This window comes from Dromaius novaehollandiae, chromosome 21, assembly GCF_036370855.1.
Source record: "Dromaius novaehollandiae isolate bDroNov1 chromosome 21, bDroNov1.hap1, whole genome shotgun sequence".
Lineage (NCBI taxonomy): Eukaryota > Metazoa > Chordata > Aves > Casuariiformes > Dromaiidae > Dromaius > Dromaius novaehollandiae.
Genome location: NC_088118.1, coordinates 584,509 through 611,293, shown reverse-complemented (window position 1 = coordinate 611,293; position 26,785 = coordinate 584,509). Strand labels below are relative to the sequence as shown.

General features: G+C 54.1%; 5 protein-coding genes across 11 annotated transcripts in view; 4 read left to right on the top strand and 1 right to left on the bottom strand.

Moving 5' to 3' along the window:
- Positions 1-5,958, top strand: part of LOC135330464 (histone-lysine N-methyltransferase 2A-like) — a 55,851-nt gene extending 49,893 nt beyond the window's left edge. Inside the window, exon 36 of the mRNA XM_064524148.1 lies at positions 790-5,958. Coding sequence (XP_064380218.1) covers positions 790-1,065 — 276 coding nt within the window. The 3' untranslated portion in view covers positions 1,066-5,958. The remainder of the gene's footprint in view (positions 1-789) is intronic.
- A 570-nt stretch (positions 5,959-6,528) lies between these two features.
- LOC135330463 (tetratricopeptide repeat protein 36-like) lies at positions 6,529-7,659 on the top strand. Of its 2 annotated transcripts, none has more exons than XM_064524143.1 (3): positions 6,529-6,715; positions 6,835-7,023; positions 7,475-7,659. In XM_064524143.1, the coding sequence occupies exons 1-3, from the start codon at positions 6,610-6,612 to the stop codon at positions 7,633-7,635; spliced, it is 456 nt and encodes a 151-aa protein (XP_064380213.1). In that variant the 5' UTR covers positions 6,529-6,609; the 3' UTR covers positions 7,636-7,659. The 2 variants fall into 2 exon arrangements, with proteins under 2 accessions (XP_064380213.1, XP_064380212.1); XM_064524142.1 differs by having other exon boundaries at positions 6,542-6,715; positions 7,104-7,659.
- A 45-nt stretch (positions 7,660-7,704) lies between these two features.
- LOC112991637 (transmembrane protein 25) lies at positions 7,705-11,388 on the top strand. Of its 6 annotated transcripts, none has more exons than XM_064524138.1 (9): positions 7,810-8,046; positions 8,121-8,390; positions 8,475-8,756; positions 8,839-8,970; positions 9,040-9,070; positions 9,246-9,346; positions 9,462-9,548; positions 9,656-9,993; positions 10,386-11,388. In XM_064524138.1, the coding sequence occupies exons 1-8, from the start codon at positions 7,965-7,967 to the stop codon at positions 9,727-9,729; spliced, it is 1,059 nt and encodes a 352-aa protein (XP_064380208.1). In that variant the 5' UTR covers positions 7,810-7,964; the 3' UTR covers positions 9,730-9,993; positions 10,386-11,388. The 6 variants fall into 6 exon arrangements, with proteins under 6 accessions (XP_064380210.1, XP_064380206.1, XP_064380205.1 ...); XM_064524139.1 differs by having other exon boundaries at positions 8,475-8,760; XM_064524140.1 differs by lacking the exon at positions 8,839-8,970 and having other exon boundaries at positions 7,705-8,046.
- Positions 11,389-11,784: 396 nt separating this feature from the next.
- LOC135330462 (intraflagellar transport protein 46 homolog) lies at positions 11,785-16,596 on the bottom strand. The gene is made up of 13 exons (XM_064524141.1): positions 16,438-16,596; positions 16,272-16,362; positions 16,162-16,208; positions 15,933-16,072; positions 15,490-15,564; positions 15,288-15,381; positions 15,021-15,149; positions 14,466-14,587; positions 13,749-13,815; positions 13,554-13,598; positions 13,407-13,467; positions 12,703-12,788; positions 11,785-12,225 (listed from the first exon to the last, which is right to left on the bottom strand). The coding sequence occupies exons 1-13, from the start codon at positions 16,459-16,461 to the stop codon at positions 12,130-12,132; spliced, it is 1,077 nt and encodes a 358-aa protein (XP_064380211.1). The 5' UTR covers positions 16,462-16,596; the 3' UTR covers positions 11,785-12,129.
- A 167-nt stretch (positions 16,597-16,763) lies between these two features.
- LOC135330461 (coatomer subunit delta) lies at positions 16,764-26,505 on the top strand. The gene is made up of 10 exons (XM_064524134.1): positions 16,764-16,901; positions 18,203-18,466; positions 19,208-19,387; positions 19,630-19,835; positions 20,178-20,339; positions 21,120-21,285; positions 22,641-22,788; positions 23,159-23,267; positions 23,433-23,637; positions 24,617-26,505. The coding sequence occupies exons 1-10, from the start codon at positions 16,899-16,901 to the stop codon at positions 24,704-24,706; spliced, it is 1,533 nt and encodes a 510-aa protein (XP_064380204.1). The 5' UTR covers positions 16,764-16,898; the 3' UTR covers positions 24,707-26,505.
- The last annotated feature ends 280 nt before the right edge of the window (positions 26,506-26,785 follow it).

Here is a 26,785-nt window from a genome sequence, read left to right as displayed (position 1 = left end):
TGTGCCAAAGAGAGGGTGTGTATCGTGTAGGTGAGACCAGAGCTTGTGGGTTCACAGCATAGGTGAGTGTAAGCTGAAGCTCCTGAACAGAAAAAAGAGTCTGATCAGTCTGCTCTGAAGGAGCCCTGAAGTAAACCCCCCTTGTCTTAGCAACTTTCCTGCTGCAAATAGCAAGCATTTCTTGAGGCTTTTTTCCTCAGTCTTGACAGAAGCATTTTGTTCAAATAAAGCCAGGACAAAAATAACCACAGAATAGTAGAGCTGCTTAATATTTTTAATTCCCAAATGCTTTAAGTAAAACTTGTTTTAGTGACTTAGAACTGCTTTCAGCGCAAAGCAGCAATGTACCTAAGATGACTGAAATCCTTTCCAAACCTGACTGGTGCAATTGTCTTGTGCAGAAGGGAGTTTGAGAGAACCTGAGGGTGGTTGTGAAGGTAGTACAAGCTTAGGCCCTGTGAATGTTGCATCTGGAACACTGTCATTTGGGTTTACAAACTTCTCGGGGCTATACATGATTTCTCACGCTTGCTGGAGCTCTAGGCTTGCTTCTTGCCTCCTGTGGGCTGGGAAGGATACGAGCCTCGCCTTAGCACTGCAGATCCAAAGAGCCTGGAGATGAAGTGATTCAAGCGTGAACTTGTGAAGACAAATAAAGAGAGGTTGCAGATGCTCATTAAGACTTGATCTTTTTGCTTGCTGTGTTGCAGTAATGAGCTAAGGTGTCTGTCAGGGCAGCTAAGTCTTCGCTTGCCCTGATCTAATTGCCTTTCTGTCCTCCGCATGTAGGGAATTGGTTGCTATATGTTCCGCATTGACGACTCTGAAGTGGTGGATGCCACTATGCATGGGAATGCAGCCCGCTTCATCAATCACTCGTGTGAGCCCAACTGCTACTCCCGGGTCATCAACATCGATGGTCAGAAACACATTGTCATCTTCGCCATGCGCAAAATCTACCGTGGGGAGGAGCTCACATATGACTACAAGTTCCCCATTGAAGACGCCAGCAACAAACTGCCCTGTAACTGCGGCGCCAAGAAGTGCAGGAAGTTTTTAAACTAGAACTTCCGTGAGCTGCAAGAGAGCCCTGAAGGGCCTGGGGTGAACCAAAGCATACAGCGAATTCCTACCCTGCTATTTGCAAGGGACAGGGAAGGACAGAGGCAGGAATGAAGACTGGCTGGGCTCAGGGACCTACCTGGCGGCTGTGTTTCTCTGTCAGAGTCCACATCTTCATGTCTCGCATGCGCACACTTACCCTTATGAAAGACACAGGCGATTGGAGAAGATCCTCAATTTAATTATGGTTTTGCTATTCTCATTTCTCCCCCACCAGCGGTAATCGTTTCTCCGAATGGGGCTAATGAGTGGGAGAGGGGAGGGAAGATAGACCCAGGCCCAGTGCAGGGGAGGGATCATGGATCCTGTCCTTGTATCCTCAAAGCGCTGAATGTGGAGTTCTCCTTTTCGTTTGATTGCTGTGTCATAAGTTTCAATAGCACGGTATTTGACTGAGCTTTTCTCCTAGGGAGAGAGACTGTGTCCTACCAACCAGCTACTTTAAGAACTTTGTGCGTGTCTGTGGTTCCTTGTGCATCTCCAAAACACTATTTGTGAGTTGGTTGGTATTCTTTGTGTGGCGTAGGTGGCCTGGTGCATTGTCTGGGTCTGGCTTATCTCTGTTGTAATCTAGGAAAACTGAATGGGGAAGAGGGTAATAGAGCCTGTAAGTAAACGGAGAAGAATGTGGGTAGCGTTTCACTCTGAAATTCCTGCTTCAGTGCAGGGGAATTCCTGGCATTCTTTCGCAGAGAAAGGGCTTGCGCCAACAGTTTACAGAGCTGTAAATCTTTGTGAGCAAAGGCTTTATTTCAGCAGCAGCCCGCCCATTAGAGGAAGGAGGTAGTCTTTTCCCGTATTCTTGTCTTCAGAAGCTGGCTTCCTCCTTTGACCTGAGGAGCTAAAAGCTCTTCCAGCTTCAGTGACCTCGCTCTGCGCCATGGAGCTGGTCCCAGGGATGGAGGTCTCTAGGGAGAGGAGCAGGAGCGGGAGCTGACCCCCGCGTTAGCCGCTTACCGCTGAAGAGCAGGAACTAGGAAGGACAGTTGCGGAGGCTTCCGCAGGAGAAGCTCTGCTCAGGCTTATTAAACAGTGTCATAGGACGTGAGAGACAAGTGAACGACTTCTGTAGGCACGTTCGTGTCGTGATCCATCTTCTGGGTGTAGTTGTAGAGCCTTCCCCGAAAGGCACAGGAAGAGGCACCAAAACGGAGTGCAAATTCTCCGTGAAAATGCAAGGCCAAACACTAACCAGCCTCGGCATACTCCGTGCAGCATTTAAAATTGCATAGGAAATAAGTCAATTGGCACAGTGGAAATTCCTGTAACCGAAGACTCAAACTTACTTTAACTAAATCAAAAAATGCTATTGTCCTAGCTTAAGTAGCATAAATCCTCCTCCCTTTTGGGTCTGCTCCACGCCTCCACAAAAATAAAAGAAATAAAAAGCCCCAAGCCTAACAAATTAAGACATTGGATTTTACTCTGTTCTGTTTACAGTTTAGTATTTAAGGTTTTATAAATGTAAATATATTTTGTATATTTTTCTATGAGAAGCACTTCATAGGGAAAAGCACTTATGATGAGGCTTTTTAAACAGTAGTGTTATCCTAATTTAAAAGAATCTGTTTTTAATAATTTTTTTATTTTCATAGGATGGTTATAGGAAATATCTGGCTGGACACAGTCTGATCCTTTCTCCAGAGAGGGGGATACACTTTTTTTTTTTTTTAATTATTATTATTTTTTAATCTTGTTCTGCCTTTTTGACTTCAGTAACTGTTTCTGGGAGGTTTGGCTGGACCTTAAACTTTATTAACTCGTCAGGGTGGGGACAGGAGGGAGAACTGCCCAGCTCAGGAGAGGTTTGACTCGTGGGAGCTCTATTGGAGCAGATGTTCATGCCCCCAGGCAGGAGGAGGCCTGATTCTGCCTTGCCACGTGCCAGTACCCTGTGTGTGTTTAACGAAAAGAAAAAGGCAACAGAGGACTGACCCTTAATATCTTTTTGTCTGGAGTTCAGAATTACCGTTCCTTTGGGAAGGAAGCGTGACTCTTCCCGCCCTACTGTGTCCACTCAGATCAGCTTCCCTGACGTGGACGAGCCTGGAGCTGTCACAGCTGTAGGTGGGCTGTGGTCGGAGCTGGGGACCCGCTAGCCCCGATCCCCCGAGTCGCTGGTGCCGATACCTTGGCAGAATCGATAGGCACGAGTGGCCCTGTGCTTCTGGGTGAAGCTAGCCCGGAGACTGGTGAGCAGCAGGGAGAGTCTGTCTGTCGGTCGCCGCCGCTTTGTGCGGAGTAGCTCCCCTGAGGAAAGACTCCGGTCTTCTTTAGGGAGATCCCCAACTCTCCAAATGCAAAATCGCTGTCCTGTGGAGACCTAGCAAAGCAATAGAGCGCCTGCCCGGCCGGGGCTCGCCACGCACCGCACGCACACTCCTTGTCCCGCAGTCTCTCTCTTGAGAACAGACTTGTGTTTCCTTTGAGAAGTTAAACCGTTCGAGCACCCTCGCTTTTCTCAGCTGTCCCTGTGGGCAGGCGGGCAGCCGTTTTTGGAGTTGGTACATTGAAAGGCTACTCTGAAAGAGCATCAGCCGTTTGCGGAGAACGGAGAGAGCTGACTAGCTCCCTAGCGTTCGCGATCTAGCACTCCTGTGCCTGTGCTCCTCAGCCCCAGAGACCTTTCCCTCTGACCTGAGAAGGAAGTACAGCGCTCGGAGGGTCAGGAACTGCTGGTTTCCTTTCTTTATTGCACTGCGTGATTATTATTTGGTGATAACTGTTTAAAGAAGAGTCAAATTGAAGCTGCATTTGTTACTGAAATGCTTTGATGCACTGACAGTTTGGGAACGCACACACCCCGAGAAGGCCAAAAAGCATGTCTGGGGGGATCTCAGCCCCGCGTCCGCAGAGACAGCTGCTCTTTGTCCTTTTCTCTTTTTCCTTTCTGACAGCAGTGCTGGGGGACAGCCCTAGCCTTGGTGAAACCCGTGAGTTATATCCACGTAGTCCAGCTCAGCTGCGTTTCTCTTGCCCGCTCCGCTGCGGTCCCTGCGCCTGGACGAGGAGGGGCACCTTCCCCAGCCGGCAGATCCATTCGGGTCTGCCGAGTGTCAGCGTAGCTTGGCTGCGGGGCTGAGAAAAACGAGTCCTCGACAGGAGGAAGCTCCGGTTGGAAAACACTGCCCAGAGCCGTCGTGGTTAGGGAGAAGGCGCTGGGGCGGTAGGGAGACCTGAGAAAGGTGTGTGTCGTGGGAGTCCCCGCAGAACCGAGCGCCGGGAGCCGCCTCTTGCGCGGACCGGTAGAGCCAGCGGATCTGCTGGAGATCCAGCTCGCTGTTCGCTTTGCTGCTATACCCGTCGCGGCTGCCTTCGCCGGGAGCCGCCGTGGCCAGTGAAACTGTCTGTAACCCAGCGGAGCCGCGCTGTGCTGCTGCGGAGGCCGGGCCGGGGCTGCCCGGCTGCTCCCGCCTTCCCGGCCGGCACCGTGCAGCGCCCAGGGCCGCACGCGCCGCTTGGGACGCGCGGGAGGGAGGCAGGAGGAGCCGGGCGGCCAGCGCGGCGGTTTGCGGCGGTCCGCCTGCGAGGTGCGGGCCTGTGCGCCCCGACCCTGTCCTGCCTGGGCTGACGGTGAGCACAGCACAGCTTCCCAGTATATGAATGTATATTTTATAAGGACTGACACAGATCATGCTATCTGAAAATACTAAAAATGGAACCTTAGGGCGTTTATTTTTATTTGTACAAACCAATTTTTTTTGTAAAGGAAAAGCGGGTCATTGCAAAGGGCTGGGTATCTTTTGGGGTTTTGTTTTTGTTTTTTTCTTTCATTTCAAAGCAATACCAGGTTCTTCAGTGAGATGGTCTTTGTGCAGAATCATGCCATTCAAAACCATACTACTGGTCCACACTCAACACACTTGCAAGTTTTTTTTTTTTTATAACTATAAATACGATATATATAGGAACTAATATAGTAATGCACCGTGTAATGAAGCCTAGTTCAGTATCGGTCCATGGCTTTTAATTCTCTTAACACTATAGATAAGGATTGTGTTACAGTTGCTAACAAAGGCAGGAGAAAATCCGGCTGTGTGTTTCCAGGTTGGAGGGCGGGTTCGTGTGCTCCCGGCGCGGAGCGTCCCGGGCCGGGGTAGCCGGAGCGCTCGACGGAGGGGAGGCGAAAGCTGGAGAACAGCCCTGGAAGCGGAGGCGGCGCCTGGAAGCGCCCAGCTCGAGGACCTTCCTGCCTTTTAATGTTACCAGTCAGTACTTGTACAACTTGGGTTTTTTCCTTTTTCTTTTCCTCTCTTTTTGGTTATGAATGTTGGGGTACCACCTGCATATAGGGAAAAATGTGCTCTGTGCTTTCCTGGTATCTTTTTAACAAGGTACTGTAGCTTTGTCTATCAACCAAGAACTATACTTGTGGTGTTTCTTTTATTGAACTTAACAGTCTTTAGTAAATACAGATAGGTGAATAATTGTTTCAAAAAAAAAAAAAAAAAGCTCTGCAAAAGCAAGGTTATGTTCTAGAAATACATTTCTTGACAACTTATCATGTATAACAAATCTTTTCTTTTTTTCTTGTGTTCTTCCAAGCTTCTGTTTTTTTCTTAAAAAAAAAAAAAAAAGGAAAGAAAAAAAAAAAGAGGAAACGTGTCTAAAGTACATCAGTGTTAACTCCCTGTCACAGGGAAGAAGGAAATACTTTAATAGTTTAAAAAAATGCTGAAAGCTCTGCAAAAGACTGAATGTAAAAATAAAAAGTGTACATAGTTGTAAAAACAAAAAACAAAAAACAAAGGAGTTTTTAAACATGTTTATTTTCTATGCACTTTTTTTTATTTAAGTGATAGTTTAATTAATAAACATGTCAAGTTTATTGCTGCAGAGGGTTGCTTTTGATTTATTCCCAAGTGAGGAGTTGTTTCCCCAGCGCCAGCGTTGGCGCTGGGGATGGGTAACGCGTGCGGGTGAGGAGTCCCCCCGCTCGGAGCGTCTCGCCTCCCCGGCGGCGCCGAGCTTGGCGGCAGAGCGCGGCCGCCCGTCCCCGGGAGCCTCGCGCGCGGCGTCGGTGGAGCCGGAGGAAGCGGCGGGCAGCGTGACGGAGGCTGCGGGACGCCGAGGCAGGTGGGCATCCGCGCGGGGCTGCGTAGCTGCAGGAGCAGCGGGGACAGAGCAGCTCGGGGCTGGGGTCGCAGCTCGGGGCTGGGGTCGCAGCCCCCGGCGGTCTCAGGTGGGCCGCCGTGGGGGACGGGGCCTGGGAGCTGCCTGGGGCTGGGGGACGCGGTGGGAAGAGCCGCTTTGCCTCCCGTCCGCCCCCGGGGCGGGAGAGCTGCCGAGTCACCCTGGGACGTTTGGGCTCTTCCAGCCTGGCTTCTGCCCCTGGCAGCTGGCCGGGTTGGTGGGGCGGAGGGGCTCGGCGGCCGGGCTGGGATAGGACGGGGAAGGGTGACCCGGGGCCAGCGGTGTGAACATTAACCGGCCGCGCACGGCCGCACCGCGGGGACCTTCCCCACGCACCTCGGCACCGGAGGCACCATGGCCACGGCGAACGACAGAGCTGTGCTGCAGACGATTTTCGACCCCAGCACGCCTTTTGGGGACATCCCCGGGCTGGACGAGGAAGAGGAGGTCCAGGAGGAAGGTGAGCGGGCCAGGGCGCGGGTTGTCCCTCGCCCCGCGGCTGCGCCGAGGGGAGACCCCTCGCCCCGGGGCCGGGCGCGGGACCAAAGGGGCTCCCCTCCCCGCCCCGTGGTGCCGCAGAGGAGGCCTTCGCCCCGGAGCTGCTGGAGCAGGCGCGGGACCTGGAGCTGCAGGGCGTTTCGGCCGCCGAGTCCGGCGACGTGAGCACGGCCCTCGAGCGGTTCAGCGAGGCCATTCGCCTGCTGCCCGAGCGCGCCTCGGGCTACAACAACCGGGCGCAGGCCCTCCGCCTCCGCGGGGACGTGGCAGGTAAGGGCGGGGGGCACCGCCGGGCCGGGCCGAGCCCCCGGGCCGCCGCAGCTCTGCCTTTCCTCCCTCCCCGCACGCAGGAGCCCTGCGGGACCTGGACGCCGCCATCCGCCTGGGCCAGGGCCGCGGCCGTGCCGCCTGCCAGAGCCTGGTGCAGCGCGGGCTGATCCGCCGGCTGCAGGCCCGGGAGGAGGAGGCGCGGCGGGACTTCGCGCGGGCGGCCCGCCTGGGCAGCGCCTTCGCCCGGCGGCAGCTGGTGCTCGCGAACCCCTACTCGGCGCTCTGCAACCAGATGCTCGGCCAGATGCTGGGGCGGCTGCGCAACCCCCACGGCCCCGGGCCCGAGTGAGGGGGCCGAGGCCGGGCAGGTCTCGGCCGGGCGCGAGGGGACGCGGTGGCGGCCGGGGCGGGCAGGTTGCCACGTCCTTGCTGCCAGTCTCTGTCCCCGCAGGTGCAGATCCCGTGCCGCCACCGCCACGAGTCGGGCGCAGGCTGCCCCCCGGGCCCGGGGCTGCCTTTAAGTGCCGGGGGTTCGCCGGGACAGCCGGCCGCTGGCTGCTCTGGGGAACGCGTTCGGCACCGCGGCTTTGTCACGGCTCTGTCCTGCCCTGAATAAACCTTCCTGCCTGCCCGGCACCGAGGCTCGGGGTGCAGCGCCGTGCGGGGGGTCGGATAACTCGTTCCCGGCGGATGCGCGTGCTGGGAAAGGGGGCCCTGCTCTAGCCCGGCTTGTCTGCGCAGCGCTGCTGCGGAGGGCAGGACGGAGTGACGCGCCGTGCCGGGGGGACGCGCTGGGGACCGCCCCCGCGGCTCTGCGTGGCCGCAGCGGCCCGCGCTCGGCACCGCACTGCGGGCAGCCGCGTCCCCCGGCCCCACCGCGTGCAGGGGGCTGCGCGGAGCCCTCCCCGCGTCCCGGCCGCGGCGCGGAGCCGGCTGGCGCGATGGGGCGTCGCGGGGGCTCGCCGGGGGCGGCCCTGGCCCGGCTGCTGCTGCTGCTGCGCGTCCCGGCGCTGTGCCCCGCAGGTGAGCCCGCGCAGGGCGCCCGGCACGCGGCCCCCGCCCCGCCGCCCCCCTGACCCCCCCGGCCTCTCCGGCAGGGCCGGGCCCCACCATCGACGGGCGGGCGCTGGCGGCGCGGGCGCTGCGCGAGGGGGAGAGCCGGGCCTTCACCTGCCGGGCCCCGCGCCCCGCCGCCGCGCTCGCCTGGTACCTCGACGGCCGGCGGCAGGAGCCCCCCGGCCCCGCGGAGCGCGCCGCCAGCACCTTCACCCTCACCGCCCGGCGCGCCGACCGCCAGCTCACCTGCGCCCTGACCCACCCGGCCTCCGGGGACGCCGCCAACGCCTCCGTCCACCTCGACGTGCAGTGTAAGCTCTCGCCGCGCTGCGCCGGGGCCGGGGGCTCGCGAGTGAGGCCTGGCGCCGCTCTGACGGCCGCCTCCGCCCGCCCAGTCGCGCCCGAGATCCTGCGCGCGGACGCCCGCGCCGAGGGGCCGGGGCTGCTGGTGGTGCTGCTGGCGCTGGTGCAGGCCAACCCGCCCGCCGCCGTCACCTGGGTCGGCCCCGACGGGCGTGCGGTGCCCAACGGCTCCGAGCTCCTCGTCCCGGATGCCGGCGGCCGCCCCGCGCTCGCCAACCACACGGTGCGCCTGCGCCTCGGCACCGCGGCTGGGAGCTTCTCCGTCAGCGCCGCCAACGGCCTGGGCATCGCCAACGCCTCCGTCCCGATCGCAGGCAGGTGCCGCCGGGGACGGGGATGAGGACGGGGTCACCTGGCCCTGGCCCGGCGGGTGCTGAGGCCCCGGTGCTCGCGCAGGTCTGCTGGAGGCCCGCGTGGAGCTGCCGCTCCTGGGGGTGGCTGTCGGCAGCGCCCTGGCCCTGGGCGCCCTGCTGGGCCTGGGCTGGCTCTCCGCCTGCGTGGCCTGCCGCCGCGCCAAGCCGGAGCCAGGTAAGGGCAGCGGGGGCCGGGGCACCGCTGCACCGGTGCCGCTGCTCCCTGATGTCCCCCTTCCCGCAGGGCTCCCCGGACCCGCGCCCCTGCCTCCAAGGTAACCCCCCTGCCTCCCCGCGGGGCTCGGTTTGGGGAGAGAGCGCGCTGCTTGACACCCAGCCCCACGCTCCCTGGGCACCGGCAGCCCCGGGAGCGGCTGCAGCCCCCCAGCGCCCCTGCACTGGGGCTGCCCAGCTGTGGGGTGTCGTGCTCAGCCGCTGCTCCCGTCCCAGGTGCTCCGGCTGCCCGCGGCCCGAGGGCACGCGGCTGCCCCGCGAGAACCGGTCCCTGCCGCCCAACCTGCACCTCAGCGACCTGGCGCGGGAGCCCGGAGGTGAGCCCTGGGGACGCCGAGCCCTGGGGACAGCCGCCCACCACGCGGGGCCCCGGGCAAGGGCCGGGACGCCTCTCGCACTAACTAACTTCTTTCCCTTCCTCCCTCCCTGCAGCCAACCCCGGAGAGGCGGGAGCCGGTGCCGAGGGGGAGCAGAGTGCCCCTCCGGAGCTGGAGAACGCCCTGGTGCTCAGCAGCCTCGGTGAGGGGAGCCCTGGCAGGGGAGCAGCCTCGGAAGCCGGGCTGTGGAGGTGCCGGCCTCCGCCGCTGCTCCCGAAGGCCAGGGCAATCGTTGCCTTTGCCCTGCAGGGTTTGTCCGGTTCCCGGTAACTGGCTACATTTACAAAGTGTCCAGCACGAGCAGCGATGAGATCTGGCTGTGAGATGCGGCACGACGCCCGTGAGTCCGGGCTAACCCTCTCCGGGAAAGTCCGTCGGCTCCGCAGCACTGCAGCCCCCTCCCAGGCCACCGTTCCCGCCAGGCCCTCCCAGGATCCCAGCCAGCAACCAGACTCCCTCCGCGATCCGTGCCAGCGCTCCAGGTGGGATACGAGCAATACCGCGAGCCTCCAAAACCTCCACGTCTTCCTCAGCCCGCCAGGAGCCCGGCTGTTCTCGCTGAGGACCCGCAGCGCAGACCAGCTCTGGTGAGCCCGGGCCGGGGAGCGGAGTTCCGGGGGGAGAGCGGGTGGGCACGGGGTCCTGCACAGCCCCGGCGGAGCACCTTCCCCTCCCGGACCGAGAGCATTTGGCTTCTCTGAGGCCCGGGGACTTGCTAATGCTGAGGATTCCTAAAGCCCCTTCTGATCCTGTCTTTTCTGCCTAGTGGCAAATATCTGACTTGGTATTTTGTGTGGCTGCCATCGGGCAGAACTAGGCTTTAATTGCCCAGATCACCTGTGTTCCAAAATACTGAGAATCAGGTGCCATCTTGAGAAGTACGGGTGGGCACGCAGCGTTTTGGGGAGGTGCCGTGTGAGGGAGAAAAGGACTATTCTACCTCTTTTGGGCTGAGATGGACGAGAGCACCTGCAAACAGGGTAGCGGCAGAAATGCCAGCTGCATGGAGGCTGTTCCTGTCCCACGCTGCCCTTGCAGTAGGAAAAACACGGCTTTGCTCGCATGAGAAGAGACAGAAACACTGCGGTGGCTCCCTGTGCTGTTCCAGTGTTGGTGAAGAAGCAGCGAAGCGGTGATGTACCAGTAACCCCAGCACTAACACCGAAGGAACCAGGTCAGCTTCCTGTAAAGGGGAGCACCTCGAGGAATGGCATTCTGGGGACATGAATCCCCGCCCTGCCTCAGACGCTCGCACGCAGCTACATGGAGGTAGTGGCAGTGTGGGAGTGCCTGGGGCCCGTGCAGCCGAGTCCTGAGAGAACCCCCCCCCCCCCCCCGCCAGCTGCCATGGCTGCTCCGGGAGGCTGCTCGGCACCTGGGCTGCTCCCGTGTCCTAGCTTTTGCCCTGAGTAACAGCCACTTGTGAGCTGCGCGTCCTGCCAGGGTGCCAGTCTCCCTTACTTCATGAGCGTGCTTCTGGACGGAGCAACTCCTGAGGCCACCCGTGAGCCCTCTCATTGCTACAAAGCTGCCAGAGCTCTGGGGGCTGCCTGGCATTGGGTGCCAGTGTCGGAACAAGCGCGGCTGAGGGTGCCAGGGAGTCGCGCTGGGTTGCTGGCGCTGAGCAGCCCCTTGGCAATTCGTTAGCTATGCATTGGAGCAGCGCGCTGGCAGGAGCTCCCTTAATTGTTTTCAGTAGCTGTGCTGTTAGCCAAGGCATGTTTTTATTCCACTTATGCACTTTAAAAATAGATTATCATCGAAACGCAGCAAAGTTGTTTATAGACAGACTCTGTCAAGCTGCGACTGCTTTGATTCCTCCCAGAGCAAGGGTAAGCACCAGCCTGAGGTTTAGCAGGTTTGTGACCTGCTTGTTATGGAGCCTCGCCGCCTCTGCCAGAGCTGTGACAGACGTGTGGGCAGGCAACGTGCCAGCGGCTGGAAAGAGTCTTCCCAACAGCAATAAACTAAGCTCAAGTGTCTGTGTAGTGCTGTACTGGTTATTTCTCCTCGTCGTTTGTTTCTCGGCTGAACTCCATTAAGACAGCTGGTGGGAGCAAGACATGTAAAAACTCCTCCAGCTTTTAACATGCTGCTCTCGTCAGCCTTTGACCCACCCGGAGCCTGAAACAAACTGTGTCCTGTGTCAGCTGCTGCCACCTGCATGCAGTGAGAGGTAAGCAAAGAGCACTGTCCCCTCCCAAGCTCTTCCTGCTTTCACAAACTCTTTTTGGCACAAAGTGCAGAAAGGAAGCAATGATACTGTTGCCTGTAACAGAGTGACTTGGGAATAGAAAAGGGGACTCGATAATACGGGGCAGAGGAGATCTGAGATCCCTGGAGTACGGTAAGAGCTTGGAACACACCAGGTGAATCAGTTTGGTGTCTGAGCATGGAATTTATTTCCACCTGCTGTAGGGCTCGTAAAGTGCACTTCACAAGTCTGTACTTGGTAGTGTGTCATGTGGAGTCTCTCATTTGCAAGAGCTAGTTTTATGCTGTATTCCTTGGGAACAAGTCAAAAGGTGGGGATTAGGCAGCAAACAATCTGCAGCAAATGCTATGAGTAAAACCCTACTCTGTGATTCCCTAGCAGCTTAGCAGTGTCCGTAAAATATGGGAGTCTTCTGGAATACTGTGCTTTGCCTTATAAGCTGGTTTGGTCAAACCTCTAACCCCAGCAGCAGATATTGATCCAGGAGATTAGGGTTTAAGGTGAAGCTTCACGTAAAGCTTAATACTTCTGCTTCTGCTGCTTGGGAAGGTGGGTTGGATGGAGGGCTCCTAGCCTTCTTCCCTTCAGCCAGGGATTTGAAATGCTGCAGGGAAAAGAATGCATTAGTGCAAAGATTTAACTCTCAGTAACTAGAATATACACAGCATCTGAAAGCACAAGCCCCTTTCCCTCTGTATGAGCTGCGTGGTCAGCAGCGACCTAGAGCCTTGTGTTGGCCTCTGGGGTTTCCAACCTAGTGCTGTCCAAGCTCCTGTCTGTGCTTGGCACAGTCACCGTGACTTCACTGGAAAAAAATATTCTGCACTTATGCTGGACTGTTAAACGATGCTGCATCCCAGCCTTGTGCTAGATCAGAGGCTCCTTGTGTAATGCTGCAATACCAACATTGCTTCTCTGAGATACTAGGAAAATGAGAAGCTTTGAAAATGTTCTTTGGGCCCCTTTTATGTTGGCCTATGAGCAGTTTGCAAACGCACACTGTGTAGCAAGGCCAGATTTCGGGACAGAAGTTTTGTAACGCTCCCAGCTGAGTGACCGGAGCCTGGCTGGCGTCGCTTACCTGCGAGTTCTGGAATTCCGAGTAGAGAGAGAAGAGGACGTGCAGAGGCTGGATCCGGCTCTTGTACACAGGGATGTCCAGAATGGCTACAAACAAATATCAGAAGTGCATGAGAGCAGCTGGGCTGTGCTGCCCTGCAGAGAGTGCTGTAAGTACAGGCTGAACTCCTCTCTGCCTCCCACCGCTCGGGCCTTTGTTCATCAAAGACCGCATGTGTCTGGCACAAGAGGCCACTTCCCATTGCAGGCAGCTGAAAACGGTCTTGACTTCTCAGGGCTGAACCTGCGTCTATATAGGCCTCTCGCTTTTAGTAACACAGGGCCGGGCTAGCTGCGCACCTGTGTCTTCAGCAGTCAGTGGTGCACAGGACTGGAGCTGGTCTGTCCTGAATATCCAGAAGGACCAAGTGCACCTAGAAGTAGTGGATTGCTTTTTTTTTTCCAGCTAAACTCTTGGCACAGGAGGAGAGTTCTCTGATCACTCTCATCAGCCTGCTCGGCAGAGCAGACAGAACCTAAGCCCCTGCCTGAGGAATAGCGCCGAGCTTATAACTGCCTGAGACGTCCTCTTGAGACCAGCATGAGATAATGTTGTTACCTCACAGTATCCTTTAAAGTTTCATGCTTCTGTTTTCTGGCAGCTTCTGGGCTAGGGACAACGAGATGCTTTTGAATGAGGAGAAGAAAGGGATATCCACTGCTTACCACATATCATGTCGATGTACTCAGCCAGGTCGCAGTTTATCTCTGCAGTTGGGAGGCTCACCTGGAACAGAGGGGTTTGTCAGCTCGGTCCCCATGCAGCAAGAGCCTGAGAGCATGCGCTAACGTCAGGCCCAGCACAGAGGCTACCTGGGCCGTGGCTGGGAATTCAGGCATTAGGTTGCTCCCCTGTCCCTTGGCAAGGGAGAAAGGTAGGTGAGGAACACACCTGAACTGATCAGGCTACAGGCGAAGTGGTCAAAGTGGAACAGAAACCTAGATCACATGCAAGAAGGTTACTAATATCGTGCACCGAGCTAACTACTCATCACTTGGACAACATACCTTTCCCAAGAGCTCTTCAAACTCTGGTAACCATTCCTGCATAAGAGTTTCGATGTCAGGCATCGGTCTGCAAGGCAAGGAAAAAAACACATGCTTCAGGATTACATGCAGGCAACGGAAATGGTTTCCTACTGCCACACTGGCGTAAATGGGACAGCCTCTGTTCTGTCCAGTTGTGGGACAGCATGTCTGCGGAGCGTCAATTCAGGCGTTTTTATTTAAGAAACCAAGACTAAGCTTTAAAGGTATAACATTTGTGCTTGGCACTGTGGCTAAAGGAAGATGCTGGAAACGGCATATCCTTTGGAATGAGGTTGGGCAGCTCCAAATTATGAGTTTGGGCAGAAGGGAGTGCCACAGCATCTGGGAACTGAATCAGGACATGATAAGAATAATCTTGCCTCCTCTGATTTACCCAGGTTTTTCACTTTTTTGCAGACTCACTGCTTGCGTGAAGTCGCAAGTTAGATGTCCTAGCTGTTGAGCTAATTCAAGTTATGCAAGCAAAGAGAAGGGCAGAGGGGGAAGTGAGTGTCTTGCATATACAGATGGTAGGACTGCCCTGTAAAGCCACAAATGCCTTCTCCCTCTTAGCGTCGCTTGGATAGTTCCACTCAGCACTCCTAGGCTCTGCTACTAGCCTTCCCCTCACCTGATTTTATGCTGCACAAGTATGTGGAGCTGCTAACGTAAAGGAGAGCTGGTGTAATGACTCACCTGGTGTAATGGACAGTGGCAGGGGGTTTGCAACGATGCAGCTCATTGATACTTTCGATCCAGCTGTCAATGGCTTTGGGGTTCTTTTCTGCATTCTCTATACTCTTCACTTTTATCTGCTGCTAAAAACAAAAATATGAATCTGAAGACACATTCTAGTGGATTTCTGTACACCCTGTGTTCACTCCTGATTGAGCTGCGCATTTGCTCTTTCTTAGCTGCACTATGCCAACGGTTTCTGCAGACAGAACAGCTGCTGGGAAACAAAATGCTGAGTAAAACCACATAGTGACAAACCAAAGGAAACAAAACTTCAGTTGAAGGAAACAAGTAGATACAAAGTCTGCACGAAGACTTCCTGAAGTAACCTTTTAGATGCATTTCAGTCTAAAGGTAGGAAAAGGTTGTTTTTTTTGTTTTTGTTTTTCCCTGTTTTTAAAGCCAAGTTATCAGTTTTGCTGCAACATTGTATTCATACAGTCACAAAAGTAAGAGTAAAACCTAATCTTTTTGCTGTGCTGTGCGGTAATTGTCTCCTTTCCCCTCATGACTCACTGTGATGTTGTGCTGTTTGGAATTCTCTGTTAACCAAAGAGAGAGCACGGTGGGGTCTGACTGCTTTGTAGATGGCTCATCTAGGACCAGCAGGCCGAGGTTGTCAGGTTTGCCGTCTGGACGTGGAACCTGCAGATAAACAGAGAACCTCTTTCCTATGCAACTCCAAAGGAGGGGAAATAGAGGCTGTTTAGTACAGACCCTCTGTATGGTCACGCCGCGCCCGCCGTCAGCCAGCAGGAAATAGGTACCTGAGAGACTGTATACCTTTAAGAATGCATCAATGTCTCCAACAGCAGGAATGAAGTCTGGAATGAAAGGCTGCAGTTTGTGCTCAATTTCTATTACTTGGGGAGTGTACCTGAAAAACAAACACATACGCACAGAGCAGGTAACTATGAAATTACCTGCAAAATTTATCATTAACTTAAAGAAGAGGTAAATGCGGGCTAAATCTCCTTCAACTCACCTCCTTATATATTCAAAGAGTTCTTTAATTTCAGTAGATACTGGCAGATAATCATAGTCTGCTGGATTGTAGGCACTAGAGAAAGGAAGGGACGTTCAGATGAAGATTACATTACAGCAGTTCTGTACAAGCATGCTGAAGGGAGAAAGGCAAGAACCTGGATCCAGCCGTACCACAAAACTATGAATGAAACATCTTGTAACGCTCACAAGAGCGCGGTTCTTGCGTGTGATAACAACGCCGGACTACTTTTTGCCACAGGCACCCTAGCCAAAGCAGCACTGCGCGGATGGAGGGTTGGTTTGTTGTTTGTATTTAGGAGAACGGGTGATCACGGAACAGTCTGGCGGTGGATATGCCAAGGGGGTGAGTGGAGAGCAGAGGGGCCTCCCTGTGGGGTGCGGCTCCGGGGCGGAGGATAGCGGTGGGGGGGCCTGCCTCACCCCGCCAGCGGGGCGCCGCGATCCTCCTCCTCGTCGTCGCTCGAGTCGCTCTCGGAGCTGTCGTCGTCGTCATCGTCATCGTCGTCCTCGTCCTCCTCGTCCTCGCTGGGGGCCGAGGCGCGGCGCGGCGCCGCCTCCTCCTGGGCGAGAGGGACGGGACGGGCCTCGCCTCACCGCGCCGGGCCGCGCCGCGCCGCGCCGCCCTCCCCGCCCGCCCGCCCGGTCCTACCTTGCCGCCGCCCCCCTCGTCGCTGCTGCGGCCGGGCCGCGCCCGCGGGGCTGCGCCGCCCGCCCAGCCCGGCCCCGGCCCGCGGCGGCCCCGCGGGCGCCCCGCCGGCGACGATCGGGCCGCGGGAGGCCGCGCCGCCTCCTCCTCGGCCTCCGGCAGCTCCAGGCTCTCGTCGTACGGCTGGTCCTCGACGAGGCGGGTCTAGGCAGAGAGGCGGGCTGAGGCGGCGCGGCCCCGCGGCGCGGTGCGGCCCCGCGGCCCCCCGCCACCGCTCACCTCCAGCGCCCGCGGCTCCGCCATGGCGCCCGGGCCCGGCGCCGCGCCGTCGCCATGGCGACCCGCTCTCGCGAGACCTCGCCTCGCTAGCCGCCCGCAGCTAGAGCGGCCCGCCGGGCTCCCGTCCCGCCCGCCTCTATGGTCGCGCCGCGCCCGCCGTCAGCGCTCCCTGGAGGGCGAGCGGCGCGCTGCGGGGGAGCGGCCGCCCGCAGCACTGACGGGGCCGCAGCGCGGCGCGGCTCCGAGCGGGGCAGGGCGCGGCGCGGCGCGGGCCGCGGGGGCGGGGGCGGCCGGGGCACGGCGGCCTCCCTCGGGGCAGCGCCGGCCCCCCGGGCCCCGCCCCGCCGTGCGTGGCGCCGCTTCCGGCTGGGGACGTGGCTCGGCGCCGCCATCTTGTGGGGCTGCCCGAGGAGACGCGGGCGGTGCGGAGCAGCGAGCGGGAGCCCAGCGCCGCCGCCGCCATGGTAGGGGCCGCGCCCGCCGCGGGGCCGGGGTTGGGGCCGGAGCCGGGGCTGGAGCAGGGGCCGGGGCCGCGCCCGCCGCGGGGGCCTGCCCGGGGCGCGCCGGGCCGGGCCAGGCCGCCGGCGGGAGCGGGAGCCGGGCCGCGGGGCGGGGGCAGCGCGGGGCTCGGCGCGGCGGGGCCCCGCGCGGAGCAGGGCGGAGCGGCGCGGGGGGAGCTGCCGCCCGGGGTCGGCTGCTGGGGCGGGGGGCGCCCGCGCGGCGGGGGGGGCGGTGCCGCCGGCCCCCGCGCGTCCCCGGGGTTGCTGCCCGGGGCGGACTCGGTTGCGTCTGCTTTGGAGGTCGTTGGGGGTGTTAAGCGTGTCACCTTCGGCGAGGCCTTGCGGTTTCCGCCACAGGTGTGCAGCCGCGCTCGGGAGACGGCTGCTCGGCCTCTCCGCTGCTTAGGGAGCGCAAAGCTGAGGGGTTTTCTCCTCTGGAGCAAATCCCGCTGCTTGTTTCCCACCCGTAGCGTCGTTCCTCTCAGCAGACGCTGCCGTACTCTGCTCCCGAGCAGCTCCGTGAAAGAGAGCTGGGTGCTAGGAGCGCGGTTTGAAAACTTGGTGCAGATTAGCTCTCTTGCGTTGTGCTCTGAGGCCTTTTACAGAGCAGTTAGAGAACAGAACCTGGTTTTTGGCCTGCTCACTTCAGGACACGTTTGTCCCCAAGTTGTCAAGCTGCAGGGCTCCCGGGGTGGTACGGAAGACTTTGACAGTTTTATCAAGGTCTCTGAATGTCTCACCCAGCCATACTATTGCCCTGGGTGTCAGGTGGGGCTCTAAACTGGTCTGCGTTTGAGAGCTGCTGACACTTGCCTCATTATTACAGGACTGTAAATAGACAGGGTTTGGGGATTTAGAATATTTTTGCTGCAGAAACTGCCTTATGTTGACTCAATTAAGAAGCTAGTTTTCCTTGAGGAGGATCTTCAGAAGGAAGCTTTGGTAGTCTTGAGAGAATCAGAGAATGTAGATGGGCGATTGCCTCGGTGCCTTTGCGGTGTTGGTATAATAACATCTATGAAATGCCCAGGAGAGCCATCCATGTGCTGTAATTGATACAGCTTTCCATATTTTGTTGCCGTGACTTTACTACAGATGTGGCATTAAGGAGAAACATCACATTTCAAAACAGTCCTGTATTTAGTGCTAGCTGGAAGCTGCGCTCTCTTTGAGCAAGTAATTGTGTGTCAGACTTGCAGAGACTGTGGTGTTGGAGGCCTGCTCCCCGAAGGGTGCAGCTGACGGGGCGTCTGCGCTCTCCCCAGGTGCTCCTGGCGGCAGCCGTCTGCACGAAGGCGGGGAAGGCCATCGTCTCCCGACAGTTTGTGGAGATGACTCGAACCCGCATCGAGGGGCTGTTGGCGGCTTTCCCGAAGCTCATGAACACTGGGAAGCAGCACACCTTTGTGGAAACAGAGAGCGTGCGGTACGTATATCAGCCAATGGAGAAGCTCTACATGGTGCTGATCACCACCAAAAACAGCAACATCCTGGAAGACCTGGAAACACTCCGACTCTTCTCCAGAGTGGTAAGGATCTACGCTTGAGAACGCTGTGTGCAGAGTTTGTGTATATGTAGCCTGAACCAATGCTATTAGGAGGGAACCTTATAACTGAAACGCTATCTGCCTCCACCTATACAGATTTTCATTTTCTAGAGCCTGTTCCTGACATGGAAGTAGGCAGCGGTCTTGATCTTGTAAGTTCCTGCGGTATCTTTGAATTACACATAGAAAACTTTTGGTTGTAGTTTAAGCGGTGAGATTGAAGGGATGGTGCTGCAGTAAACTTAGCGTGAAATCTTTGCTGTATGCTTAAGACAACACCTATACTCCTTCTAAAAAATATTGTGGTATTACAGTATGTGGCTATTACAAGTATAATGCTGCTTCAGAGATGTTTCTAAGTAGCATATTTGTGCAGATGTCTTTGTATTAACTCTATAGCCTGTTTCTGTCATTTACAAGGAGAGGACCTTCAGGAAGTTCTCCAGCTGTGCAATGTTTGTTTGCGTAGGTTTCTGAGAGTTACAATGTTGCAGAGTTAAGAGGTTGTCTAAATATTTTGAGTTAGGAAAAAATAACATGATTAATGTGGCAAAGCTTCACCGTGCTGTTTATCAACAACAGAAAGGAACATCAAGGAGCTCAGTGGTATGCAGGTCTTGGGGGGGATCTAGCACACATTTGAAGTCTGGGGATAGTGGAACGAAAATGTTAAGATGTATCTATTTCGATGAAGCCTCCTTTCACATGTTTTTCCCTACCTAGATCCCTGAGTATTGTCGAGCTCTGGAGGAGAATGAGATCTCTGAACACTGCTTCGACCTGATTTTTGCCTTTGATGAAATTGTTGCCCTGGGCTACCGCGAGAACGTAAACCTGGCACAAATTCGGACCTTCACTGAGATGGACTCACATGAAGAAAAAGTGTTCCGAGCAGTCCGAGAGGTGAGCAGAAGTAATTTCAAGTCTGGTATTCCCTGTCTGGGAAATGCTGCAATTTAATGCAATAACGTTATTCCGCTTTGATATGGGTCCTAACGTTATTTTGCTTCTCTCTAAGCTAAACGTTCATCTTTCATTTTCCTTTCCTTCACAATGGCTTTATAAGCAAATCAGCTTAGTTTTGCTTGCTGTGTGGCACAGGCCGAGATGCCAAAGCTCTATCAGTCTGTTATCTTTCCCTTTAGACTCAGGAGCGCGAGGCAAAAGCTGAGATGCGCCGTAAAGCGAAGGAGTTGCAGCAGGCCAGGAGGGATGCAGAGAGACAGGGCAAAAAGGCCCCAGGTTTCGGAGGGTTTGGTAGTTCGGCTGTATCTGGAGGCACAACTGCAGCAATGATCACAGAGACCATCATTGAAACAGAGAAGCCCAAAGTGGCACCAGCGCCTGCCAGGTACGTGTGTAGCAGGTAGCGAATGGTCCTTGGAGTTAGCACTGGCTGAAAACTATGTGCCCAAACAAAAGTCCTTGATGGGCAAGGCACTTCTCATTTCATGTCTGAGAATAAGGGGTACCAGGTACTGGTAGTACTGGGAACAGAATCCAGATCTACGTTGTAGCCTATTATCCTACATACCAGGCCATCTGTTGTGTACTTGGTCTGCCCTGAAAAAGGCTGCAAAGGTGCACGTGGCAGTGTGGGGACAGTCCCGTTATAATCATGGATGATAGCTGAGGAAGGACCAATCTGTTGCCGTAAACTGACTCGGAGATGCCTATGCATTTTGTCCTTTAGGCCCTCAGGTCCTAGTAAAGCTCTGAAACTTGGAGCTAAAGGGAAGGAGGTGGACAACTTTGTGGACAAGCTGAAATCAGAAGGAGAAAATATCATGACTACTGTAGGCAAACGCTCCACAGAAGCAGCCAAAGTTCTTGCTCCTCCCATCAACATGGAGAGGTAGGTATTGCCCTTGCTTTGAAAGCAGTGTTCTTATAGCTATCTGTATGAGCCCGATGTTGCTTCAAGAGCTATCAAATTCTTCCTTCTTAGTTTTTGGAATGGGCTTTTTCCTGCCGTTAAACTCGTGTGCTGCTCTGGTATGTTAAAAGGTGATGGGCAAACTCTTAGAAAGCACAGCAAAAACAACAACAACAAAAAGCAGATAGCTCATTTGATTAGACACTGCTTTAATTAAAATGGGATGTACATCCATTGTTTAGCTGAGATTGGAGATTTTCCTTTGCTTTTTGGAATGTTGCTCTCTTTCCTGATGTTTTGCCTTCAGATAAGGTAACGTAGCTGCCATTTTTTCTGTTCCCCAGACACAAAGACTTCCTGTTTAATTGTGGCATAGGATACAAGTCGTCACAGTTTGTTCTCTGTGTAGCAGGAGGACTGCGTGTAGCAGTCCAGAACCTTTTACTGCCACGAGGCAAGCTGCTGTAAATTAAAGGGAGTTTCAGTGAACAGCATACCAAGATGCTATATCATTGTTGTTTATCTGGGCTTTTGTTCATTCCAGGCTTGTGTCCCTAGATCGATGTGCCCCTGAGTTAACCTCTTGGAGCAGTGTTGCCGTGTGCATCTGTTGTGCTGTCTGTGCTATTCCATTTGGGGCTATCGTACTCTTTGGAGCACCTGTTCAATATACAGCCTATCCATGCTGAACGCTAACCTCCCGTCTTGTCCGTTAGAAACCAAGTGTGGGACTTGAGATACTGCTTTTTTTCTGTCTAGCGTGCACATGAAAATAGAAGAAAAAATTTCCTTGACCTGTGGCCGTGACGGAGGGTTGCAGAATATGGAGCTGCATGGCATGATCGTACTGCACATCTCTGATGAAAAGTTTGCACGGATTCGCCTCCATGTAGAAAATGAAGACAAGAGGGGAGTGCAGTTACAGGTAAAGCCTGTTTGGTGTTTCGTGGTGCTGAACAGGAAGCTTTTGCTGCTCTCCAGGGCAAAATATGGGGACTACTTCAGTGCATCCCACTCTGCTATGCTCTTGTCCAAGTCTTCTCAGCAAATGCATTGAAAATGCCAGTAGTCGCTGCAGATGTTACTGCAGCATAAATATAGGGCCCGCTCAGGCTCAAAAGACTGAAGTTCACTTGAAAAATCCAGGCTCATGCTTATCTTCATACCTTCAGAGCCTTATCTGTCTGCTGATGCATATTGGCATGCCACCTGATTTCACTTGGACTTTGCAGCGGTCTGGTGCGTTGCTTGATGCTAGTTTTACCGTGTGAGCTTTCGCTGTGGAGCGGGAGTGTTAAAATGAAGTTACTGTGCTAATGAAGAATGAACTTATCAAAAAAGCTGTTTCCTCCCTGCTCACTTGTGTCCCGCCATTGCTCTAAGTATCAAAAACAATTGTCAGAACTGAAGCCCCTGGTTACAGTTAGTGCTATAACCTCAGAAGAATCTTGGAGAGATGTTCTTCCCTTTCTTCCTTTGTATTTCCGTTACCTTACTGAGCTCTGAAGATTGTTTTTCTTTGATATGTTGCATTGCCCCATCCTTCTTCAGTCCGAGAGCTGGTCTGTACTTAGCTGGCTGCAGGTCTGTTGATGAGGTAGTAGGTTCCTTATCAGCTCATCTCATAAACAAGTTCTGAACAATACTCCCACGTGTGCTGCTTCAGGGGGAAGATTAAATCAAACCCAGTGTTGGCTCTTGTCTTTCTAGTGTAACTTGAACGTTAACTAACAAAAATCCTTTGTTTTTAAAAGCCGTTAGCACTTGATGCTGTGATTTAAATTGAGTTTGGCTGCCCTCATTTGGATTAATATATGCATAAAGGCTGCTGATACCTCCAAGTAGTATTCTTGTGGTTTCCAGGTGTTCTTCCAGGTAGTGTGAGGCTGGAACATTTTAAGAGGCTGCTTTTTTTTCAAGAACAAATGTTTTTAAAACACTGTTTCAGATTTTAAGAGTCGTTACAGTTGTTCTGTAAGTAGCGGCCCTGGACTCTGCTTGCTTAGAGTGTCTGGGCTAAACTACAGGTAAAAATTCCAGTGGTGTCGATTTTTCTTCATGGATCAACATTTTCTGGAAAGAATTCTAGGTTGATAGGCAGATGTGGTCCAGTAGGGCTTCTGAGCAGAGAACAATGAAAAGGTGTATTTTCTATAAGAAAATATTTGGGGATGTGTAGGGCCATCTTGTTAGAACCCGAGTTATCTATGTACAGTTCTGTCCTAAGGCTTAAAATTACCGCCGTGACAGACATAGTCTGGGCATACGTTCCCATTTCAGACCCACCCAAATGTGGACAAGAAGCTCTTCACTGCAGAATCGCAGATTGGTTTGAAGAACCCAGAGAAATCATTCCCTGTTAACAGTGACGTGGGTGTGCTGAAGTGGAGGTTGCAGACCACGGAAGAGTCCTTCATTCCGCTGACAAGTGAGTTCAAGCGCACGTGTGGCCTTTCGTCCGTGGCCTGGGGAGCTTGGGCAGAAGAGGCCGATGTTCAGCTGCGGGATGACAGCTTGTACCCTGCCTAGCAGAAGCGCGGCTGGCTCTGGAGTCTGATACCTTGTGAGACTTCCAGAGTGCGGAGGCGGGAAGACCTTTGTGTCTTCTGTTTAGATAGTACCTGTTGTTCACACTAGTGTCCTGCTTTCAGTAATGCTTTCACAGAAAAGCTTTTTGCTGTTCTTCAAGTCAGAATTTCTTGATAATTGTGCTGTGCTTTTTGAAGTGCATCGTTTTTTGAACACCTGCTTTGCTTACAAAGATTACATGGTTTAGCGTGCTGTTTTTGTGTCCTCAGTTAACTGCTGGCCATCAGAAAGTGGGAACAGTTGTGACGTTAACATAGAATATGAGTTGCAAGAGGAGAGCCTAGAACTGAACGATGTCGTCATCACAATCCCCTTGCCGTAAGTAGCGTTCCCCGTACGGGCAGAGCTGACAAGCGCCTTCGCGTATCCTGTCAGTTCCTTTCCTTTTCTGGTTTGTAGGTCTGGCTCGTGTCTCTGGCCTTGACAAGCGTACCCTTAGCTATAGACAGATAAGCTATTGTAGCTCCTTGTTGCCTGCTCTAGGTCTGGTGTCGGTGCCCCGGTGATTGGGGAGATTGATGGCGAGTATCGCCACGATAGCCGGAGAAATCTCCTTGAGTGGTGCCTGCCGGTGATAGATGCCAAAAACAAGAGCGGCAGCCTGGAATTCAGCATAGCAGGGCAGCCAAACGACTTCTTCCCAGTGCACGTCTCCTTCGTCTCCAAAAAGAACTATTGCAACATACAGGTATGGTCGCTGCCGGTGCAGGACTTGCTCTGAAAGAGCTGAATGCGCTGGGGGCACTTGCAGAACATGCTGTTGCTGTTTCATACTAATAATGCTGAGGAGAGCTACCCTTAGCCGGTCTGGCTACAGTTGTGTCATCTACTTACCTGTGTCGCTGATGTTCTTTAGCTGTCTGCCCTATTGTGCTATCCTCTTCTCTAGAAAGGTGACAGAGAGATAGGCCCTCTTCTTCCTCAAGGACAGCTCTTTGTCACAGTGCTGTGGTCTTTTTTGCTTTTCTCTAATTCTCTGTGAATCTGAGACTGCCCCTTCCTCTGCCTCCAGCTGGTCTCAGTGAAAGAGTAGGCAACACTAATGGAGACGGCCCTGCAGGCACGGTGCTTCACAGTGTGATTCTTGCCTCTTTCAAGCTGCCTCAGGTCATCCTTTGCCTAAAACCTGCCATGGTGGGGTGCGATGCGTATGCGCTGCTGTCCCATTTAGTGAGGGCTTAGGCATTAGTATTGAGATTATGTTTTTAGCTGGATTCGTTCATGCCAGTGAATAGTTCTGCTAACTGCAGCTTCCTAGAACTTGCCTGCAGTTGGAGTTGTGCCTTCACACCTCTTCTAAGCAATAATGAATTGCCCTCAAACTCGTGTTAGAGAATCTGTCGACCTCCCAGACAAAAAGACTTCTCGGCGTACAGCTCTCCGTCTCTCCTCCGTTGAACTGTAGCTCACAAGTCCTGCTTAACTCTTTGCAGGCTGCTTTAAGGAGACGTGCAGTTTTTGTAGAGGCTGGACATAAGCGTCATCTTTCTCCTGTTCTCAGGTTTCCTGAGAACAAAGATCTTTCTTACAGTACTGACTTGTGGTTCAAAGTGATGGGCTAACTTTATCCTTGTGACTGTCTCAGAGTTGATCCGAAAGTTCTGCTTAGCCGTGATTTGGGAGCACAGTGTTAAATGCTGGACTAACTGTGTGTGTTATCTCCACAGGTTACCAAAGTGACCCAGGTAGATGGGAACAGTCCTGTAAGGTTTTCTACTGAGACCACCTTCCTGGTGGACAAGTATGAAATCCTGTAATGCCAGCTGTGGGGAATCGCAAAGGAAATTTTTAAATTAAAAAAAAAAAAATAAAGAGGCCGAAGTTTATTCTGAATGTCTGGAACGCCACAGCCCTCTCTGCTAAGACACATGGTTCTGTCTGCCATCTGCAGTGTTCCTGGGTCACAGACATTTTTTGGCAGAGTATTGACATGATCATGGGGGGAAAGGCTGCAAATTTCTTTGGCAGATTTCTACTGGCCAGCAGAAAAGCAAGATCTCCGCGGAGAACCCGGCTTTGACGCTTCCCCTTCTTCTCGCACGAAGCTGACTAGAGCTCAGCCCCAGAGCATACTAGACATTATTCTCTTCCTTTTTTTAAGCTTCACCCACTCTTCTGTTGTTGGTGCTGCCATTTTAATGTCTCCTCTGCTCTCAACTTGTGTTTCTATTGATGAAAGCAGGCATTAAGATAATATACACAAGGGCATTTTGCTTCACTGGACCCTTCTGTCTGGTCGAAGGGGAACAGGTTGGCTCTGATTTCCAAGGTGGGGATTGTGGCAGGAGTGTGGGGGGAGGAGGGAGTCGTAGCTCAGATGCTCAGTCCTTTCGCCTCTGCGCCATCGTTTGCTGTCTCTTCAGCCCTGCTTTGCAGTGATGAACCTATGTTTGGGCTTATCAGGAGGTTTGGTGAGGTTAGATGAGGGTGGGCTTGTAGAGACCGCACCTCTGAAGTGTCTCGTTGCTGCTGCAAGGGAAGGAGCATCCAGAAGCGACCCACATCCCGTGTCGGGGTCCGCTGTCTATTGTGGTAGCTCTCGGGCCAGTTTTTTAAAGCTGTTTCATTCATTTGAGCCATCTGAGTATCCTGACTTGAGCCGCTCGAGTTTCTTGGTAAGTCGAACCACTTTGCCTGGCCGGGTGCAGACCTGTAAACGGGTATGGAGACTGGTTTATTCAGCCTGTGCGCAGGTTGCAACTTCTGTTAGGACCTGTCTGAAACTAGTGTTTTTCCTCAGCCCTTTGCGATGGGGGAGGAAGAAATGCTAGTTTCCAGAATACATGCTGGACAGATCTGACCTTTGTGGCGCCTGAACAGCACCTGAACGTGCCGTTTGCCGTCGCAGAGGTGTTCCTCCTCTGACTGCCTGAACAGCGTTATTTACTTCATCCCGCAGAGCTGTGCTCTCCCCAGAATTCATCTCACCCCTTTGATTCAGGGCCTGTCACTGAGCGGCCGGTGGTCCCAGCCTGACCGCCGCTGGGCTGTAGCTGCCCAACCACGCGATGCCGTGCCGCTGCCGGCTGCTGCGGCAGGAAGGGCTGCTGGCTCTGAGCAGCGCGAGAGTCAGGCCACGGGTGAAGAGCAAATAGCGTCCTGTCCTCAGAAGTCCTAAAAACTCACGTACTGTGCTCCGAGAAGAGTACTTCCCTGAGAAGAAGTGCGTATCAGTTCCCACAGGTGATCTGCCAAAGAAGTTAGCAGTCTCTCCTCTGTTAATAGTACGCACTGGTGAGGAAATAAACCCTGGATCTTTCCATGGGAGGGTGGTGTGTTCTAAGGGAAGGGAAGCAAACCCTGTTCTGTAGCGAAGTAGACAATGAATCCTATTAATTCAGTTGTGTTTGAGAGTTGCTTGTCTGTAAGATTTTAAAATGGAGTCGAGTTTAGTTCAAACATCAAAGGAGCGTTTTTCTTAAATTTCGAGGGTAATATTTAAAAAAGAAAACAGTTTTTGTAACCCTGTACAATACTGGCCTAGGGACTAGAACACATTCCAGTGTATACAAGAATACAAATTCTTTAATCAAATAAAGAGTATTATAAAAGGAAACTGGCTGAGATTCTTCTGGCTTGCTAAGGGTTTTCACAATACCTGCCTTAGAAGACAAGGCAGTTGATATCAGACCAACACAAAAGCAGCGGCAATTACATGAGCAGAATTTCTGTCTTGTTTGCTTGCCCTTAAAAATAATTTTGCTTCTGAATGTGTGCAGGTTGCATTTTCCTGCGATAGCTCCAGGGCTTCTTGAAACAAGCATCTGAACGGGCCTTTGCCCTGTTATGTTAGGGTGATCTGGGAGAGCTTGCGCTGCTCAAACTTTAAATCCAGG

Coding starts and splice junctions, on each gene's coding strand:
- LOC135330462 (XM_064524141.1), bottom strand. CDS start 16,461: ATGGCGGAGCCGCGGGCGCTGGAG. Junction 16,363..16,437: donor CGGAGCCGCGGGCGCTGGAG/GTGAGCGGTGGC, acceptor CTCTCTGCCTAG/ACCCGCCTCGTCGAGGACCA. Junction 15,150..15,287: donor ACATTGATGCATTCTTAAAG/GTATACAGTCTC, acceptor GTTTATCTGCAG/GTTCCACGTCCAGACGGCAA.
- LOC135330463 (XM_064524142.1), top strand. CDS start 6,610: ATGGCCACGGCGAACGACAGAGCTGTGCTGCAGACGATTTTCGACCCC. Junction 6,716..6,834: donor AGAGGAGGTCCAGGAGGAAG/GTGAGCGGGCCA, acceptor GTGGTGCCGCAG/AGGAGGCCTTCGCCCCGGAG. Junction 7,024..7,103: donor CCTCCGCGGGGACGTGGCAG/GTAAGGGCGGGG, acceptor CCCCGCACGCAG/GAGCCCTGCGGGACCTGGAC.
- LOC112991637 (XM_064524136.1), top strand. CDS start 7,965: ATGGGGCGTCGCGGGGGCTCGCCGGGGGCGGCCCTGGCCCGGCTGCTG. Junction 8,391..8,474: donor CGTCCACCTCGACGTGCAGT/GTAAGCTCTCGC, acceptor CCGCCCGCCCAG/TCGCGCCCGAGATCCTGCGC. Junction 9,071..9,245: donor CCCGCGCCCCTGCCTCCAAG/GTAACCCCCCTG, acceptor CTCCCGTCCCAG/GTGCTCCGGCTGCCCGCGGC.
- LOC135330461 (XM_064524134.1), top strand. Junction 18,467..19,207: donor TCCGACTCTTCTCCAGAGTG/GTAAGGATCTAC, acceptor TTCCCTACCTAG/ATCCCTGAGTATTGTCGAGC. Junction 19,388..19,629: donor TGTTCCGAGCAGTCCGAGAG/GTGAGCAGAAGT, acceptor CTTTCCCTTTAG/ACTCAGGAGCGCGAGGCAAA.